General features: G+C 35.0%; 1 protein-coding gene across 1 annotated transcript; it reads right to left on the bottom strand.

Moving 5' to 3' along the window:
* Positions 1-901: 901 nt before the first annotated feature.
* LOC113378681 (leucine-rich repeat protein soc-2 homolog) lies at positions 902-3,028 on the bottom strand. The gene has a single exon (XM_026619236.1). It carries the CDS (start codon positions 2,694-2,696, stop codon positions 996-998), a length of 1,701 nt encoding a protein of 566 aa, XP_026475021.1. The 5' UTR covers positions 2,697-3,028; the 3' UTR covers positions 902-995.
* Between the last annotated feature and the right edge of the window lie 3,021 nt (positions 3,029-6,049).

Below are 6,049 nucleotides of genomic sequence, written 5' to 3' on the forward strand. Positions count from 1 at the left end.
ACACACATACACACACACACACACACACACACACACACACACACACATATATATATATATATATATATATATATATATTTATATAAATTATATAGATATCCTTGAAAAAAAAACGTCGATAAGTTGAAATTTTCGCTGAAAAACGGCAAACCGTTTTCAAACATTTGATAGGCTTTTGAAGAAACCCGAAAAGAACTCGCGTTAGTTAGTTTTGCGAGATGATCGGCCGAGCTGGTTTAGAATTAACTGAAGTGTCAAATTTTCTGTCCACGTCTTCGCAAAAAATCTTGAACCTATTTTGAAAATTTAAAAGCTCTTCGAAAGATATCATTTGGGAATCGTGCTGATCATTTTTTGACGAAGATCGGTAAAGCCGTTTCTTCGTAACTAGGTGTAATTTTTTTGTGCTTTTATTAGAACTTAAGGTTTATACTCTAAACAAACAACCTATAGTATTGGCCTACGAAAAGTGTTAAAGTTATAAAAAGGCAATAAAGTTTGGAAGAATGGTCTGCGCTTTTAGGAGATACAACACGTGTTACGCACGCACTATGATTAATATAATTAAACACGATACAGCACTATGATTAATATAATTAAACACGATACAGCACTATGATTAATATAAGTAATTGGAAATTAATTAGATCTTAAAGAAAGCGAAATGTTTGTTTTCACCATAAACAGATGATAATTTTATCTAAAGAGCTAATTCTCACTTCCTATTGATCATAGCGATCAATTACACATATTAAAAAATTCCTGCATCTTGCCTTAAGGCAACGTTTGGCAAGTTATATAAAAATTATACAGAAAATAATGAATTTCTTACAGAACACGAAAAAACTTTATTAGAGAAATAAATGCATATATTATGAAATAATAAAACAAAACATGTGTTTTGAAATATTTAATATCGTATACCATCAATTTACATATTTCAATTTAATACAGATAACATGTAATTTAAAAACATATCCTACATTATTTTGCACTTATAGCTCATATGTTAAACACTTTTTTGTGAGGCTTGACAAATATGAATCGACTGATCCATATATTTTTCGGTCCCAATCTCGGCCAGGTACATCTCGGTATGGTCCTTGCAACCACAAATAACGAATGAGAACAGTAGCACCAGCACGTTGTATCTCGGCGGGAATGCTAGACAAAGGGCAATTGTCCAGGCTCAGGACGCGGATACTGCTGCAGAGTGCCAATTCATAAGGAAGCACATGTAGTGTAGGATTATCATTGACTAGTAAGGTATGCAATGAGTGCAATGCACCAATCTGTTCGGGCAAAGAAACTAATCTATTTTCCCCCAGCCCAAGACCAAGTAAATTTTTCAAACAGCCTACCGTTCTTGGTATTGACGTCAGTTGATTACAGCTAAGATTTACATGTCGTAGTGAAGTGGCATGAAACACTTCAGGTGGAATTTCAGTCAATAGATTTTCTTCGGCATCTAACACTCTTAACTTGGGCATAGCACCAATGGCTGGAGGTAAGGTTTTCAATTTGTTACTGGAAACGATAAGATTTTCTAGGTTGACTAACAGATGAATGTCAGCAGGTAATTTAGAGATCTGGTTGGCACTCAAGTTTAATTCAATTAAGCTGGTCCACTGTCCAAAATCCACAGGAACGCATGTAAGTTTATTTTCACACATGTTGAGCTTGATGAGATTCTTTGCCCTGACAAAAATCCCATATGGAATTCTGGATATTTCATTATGTTCTAAGTTCACAGATGTTAGAGAGCTGGTAAACTGGCCCGGCCCACCTGGAGGGAATTCAGTGAATAAATTTCTTGACAACGATATACTTCTTAGCTGGTTCAGGCTCGAAAGTAAGTCACCAGGAAGATTAGTCACAGCATTTCCCTCAATATTAAAATCTTGCAATAGAGTACATTGAGTAATCGCTATGTTGATTGATTTGAATTTATTATAACGAATTCCGAAGCGAGATAAGCTGCGAAGTCTTCCAATGGCATCAGGTAATTCAGTTAAATGATTATGGCTGAGTTCTAAGGTTTGTAACCGAAAACAATTGCATAGCTCATCAGGAATAGATTTCAAATAATTATGAGCCAAATCTAAAGTGACAAGATTGACCAGCAATCCGATTGTATCAGGTAAAGATTGCAATTTATTTTCTCTTAAACTCAGCATCGTTAAATTGGTAAGCTTACCTATATCAGGGCTGATTTCTTGTAGACGGTTGTATCTTAAAAATAAGTCAGTCAAGCAAGATAAATTATATACGACATCCGGAACAACTCCTAGTTTATTATGGCGAACATCAAGAACTCTTAAACGTTTACATTTGCTTAGAGAATCTGGCAATGCAGTGAGACGATTTTCACTCATTGCCAATACTTCTAATGATTGTAGGTTACCCACAGCTCCTGGTAAGCGATGAATTCGGTTTCCGTACAGATAGACCTCTGATAAATGTTTGAGAGATCCCACAGCGGGCGGTAGGGCTGTGAGATCACACTTTCCCAAATCGAGGCGTTCGAGCCCTTCATCCCTGGTACGTGCCAGCTCCCTGGGAACATCTATCAGGGGCTTGTGCGATCGCTTTTTAGCTGTGGCCTTAGCCCTGTTTTCATCTGGCAGAAGCACAGTGACCTTTTTGCGACATTGTTTCGCGCCAGACACAGCAGGCATTTGCTTGTTTGTCTGCATATCTGATAGAACCCATGGACGATAACAATAGACAAGGTAAGATGGACATCTGTGAGAATGCCTCGTTCGTATTACGTTACATGGTTTCGCGTAGTTGTTTCGCCTCGTCTCTACATGCTCGATAGAACATCAATCGAAACCAAACGATTTCTACGGATAAACATGATCAATTGATGCACATACCCAAGACACTAAAACCGAATATTAATCAATAATAACGCGTCCCTAGTTTTCTGTTTTGTTCCTCGCTTTGACAGTTGACAACTTGACAGAACGTTACACGCGCGCCTGTCACGGACACGAATACGAACACGAACACCAACGAACACGAACACGAACACGAACACAGGCGAAGAGCGAAAAGTGAAAAACGAACGGCACGAACGGGGCGCAAGGCGCAATTGACCTTGACGGGTAAAACTCGCTTACTCGCTTCCCTCGCTTCCATGCAGCCTGCAGTATTTACAAAGAGAGCAGAGGACAACTCTGGACTGCGTACAGGAAACTTCAACCAAACTGTTTTTATTTCTAACATATATTCTAAAGGCTTATTGTTATTAAATTCGTCATACAATTGACACATTCCTATCTTACAGTAAGTTTTAGTAAATGAGGAAAAATTCAATGGATGAGCAATTCTCGATATAGTTACACATTGAGGAAACTATTTTATTTAAAATTTAGATGAGAGAGCTAATGGACTTAGTTGAAGAATGAACTTATTATTAATTTTCTAAAATATTCAGAGAAACAGATTTTATTATATGATGACAAATGTTTAGGAACTGAAATAAATAAAAGTTTCGAGATTTTTTCGATGATAGGAAATATTGCTTTCTTCACCTTCAAATTTTCACACCAGGAGCAAAAAAGAGTGGTACCCCAACGTACAAGTGTTTTGAGATACAAGCCGCCAAAGAGGCGATCATTGCTTCGACATACGAGAAAATTCGAGATACGAGCTTTGAGCCATAGATAAACAAGTATTTGATAAGATACGAGCTTTGAGCTTTCTTGAGTGAGTGAGAGCTTGAAGCAAGTGAAGAAACTTGTTAATGGGAAAATGAAAATATGAAACATTTCGTAGGTTGTAACAATAATTTTCTTATCATAGAAATATTTTGGCTTTCATCATTAATTATTTGTGAAGTAATAAGGTAACCAGATTTTTTAAAGTCAAAATCGGGACGGCAAACTGTGCCTGGGGGTAGGGAATTCCTGTTGAGTAACAGTTTTTTTAAAAAATAAATTATTTTTTTGAATCAGAATTGTGGACTCTTAATAACAACTTTATTATTCGATTACATGTTATACTCTCTTTTTACTTATAATGCTAAAATATATCTTATATTTTTCGATTTGTATAAAATGCTATTCAATTTTCTTCATAATTAACTTGAAAAAAAATTGCACTCGTTTATTAGCTTTCATAACTTTTGTTAATTTTTGTGAATTCGAAAATTAATGTTCGAATTTTTTAATATGAGAGGCTATTTTAACCCGCCTTTGAAATTTTGCATTGACCATTTTCTCATTAGCATACTTGCTCTATATATCCTAGTCTGCTAGCATAGCAGAGTAAGGAGTAAGCTGTAGTTGTAATTTTATTATCAAATAATTGTAAAGATTCAATTTTAACTTATAATTTTCCAAAACCCGGGACAATCCCGGATAAAAGATCTAAATCTTGGACAAATATTACTCTTAGAAAAGCCCCGGACACAAAGTGGAAATTCAAGACTGTCCCGGCCGAACTGGGACGTATGGTTCCGGTTACCTTAGTAGTGACATGGCTAGTAACCATGCTTATTTATAAGTAATGGTTATTTATTTATGGTATAGTAACATGTACCCACGCGAATATATAAAGGATTATATTAAAGTCTTGTCTTTAAGTCAAATTTAAGTCTTATATTAAAGTTTTGACATAAGTAATAGTGATTGCACAGTTATATGTTGAGTCTATATGTTGCTTTTTGTACATTTACAAAATATTATGTACTTTTATAACCATGTCTTTAAAGACAAGGTCTATTGAAATAAAGCGTGAAATTATTGAAAAATGTGAGGATGCCGAGCTTATAATCTTTTTATCTATGAGGCCGAGGATTTACGCGAGCGTAACACATCATATTTATGTAATATACTTAAACAGAAGGAGTTGATAAAGGGTTTAACTCCAGCCAGGACCGGATTGAGAAATTTGGCACGATAAGGCACTGACGAAAATGCCGCCCCATTTTTTAACTTCCCGTAGGGTAAGTTATTGTAATGGGCCGAAAATCGGAATTGAAAATTTTTACATTTCTCGACGTTTTGAAGGTTTCTGAACATTTTGGCATACTTCAGAAAAAATGGATGTGTGTGTGTGTGTGTGTGTGTGTGTGTATGTATGTATGGATACAAATTTTCGCCCACTTTTTCGGACGTACGGATCAACCGATTTGAATGGTTCAAAAAACATTCGATTCCTATTGATAGGGAAAAGAGCTGATTAGTTTTTAGCAAAGGCAGGTCCAGCCGTTTCGGAGATACGGAGCAAAGAGTGCAAAAATTAGAAATTGAATTTTTGAGAGAACGGAGTATCCGATTTGAATGATCTAAAAAACATTCAATTAGTAATGATTGGAAGGAGTGTTTATTAGTTTTTGGCAAAGGCAGGCCCAGCCATTTTGAAGATACGGAGCTAAATATGTAAAAAATGGCAGTTTTTGAGAGAACTAAGCGTCCGATTTAAATGATTCAAAGAACTTTCTGCTTGTCTTAACAAAATAATTGATTTTGGAAAAAAAATTTGTTCCCTTTTTTTTATGTTCTAGTTTTTTTTTTTTTTTTTAGTTTTGTGTATATCGAAAATATTTCAGATTTTATTTTGAATTCTGACTATAGTTCTAATATACTTTACAAATAATTTCAACTCTGCAATTCAGTTTGTATAATTCTTATAAATATTAGACAATGTTTACAATATTTATAATAATCTATTTGAAAACATTTAGTATTCCTCGAATATTTCGTTACGGTACGGGAAGTTCCAGCAATTTGCCTTAAGGCACGATGCATAATTGCCTCAAGACAGAATTCGACTTACAGCTAGTTATGTCTCATTTTTATAAAATTAAAATAACCATTTAATTGCAAAAAAATATCACGCATTATATACTGGTTCTATGTATAAAAATATTTTTTTCTTAATTTCCAAATTTTGCCGACTCAAAAAAAATTGCCGCCTGCGCACTAGGCCCGACTGCCTCTACTGTAAATCCAAGCACTAAAGCTCTTTCAATAATTTATAAGAAGCTTCTGAGCATTAAAAGTGTGTGGATAAAATCACCCGAAAGGATTGATCATTA

This window comes from Ctenocephalides felis, unplaced genomic scaffold (genome assembly GCF_003426905.1).
Source record: "Ctenocephalides felis isolate EL2017-DRISC unplaced genomic scaffold, ASM342690v1 CF-g0.4_SCAFFOLD_01886, whole genome shotgun sequence".
Classification (NCBI taxonomy): Eukaryota; Metazoa; Arthropoda; class Insecta; order Siphonaptera; family Pulicidae; genus Ctenocephalides; species Ctenocephalides felis.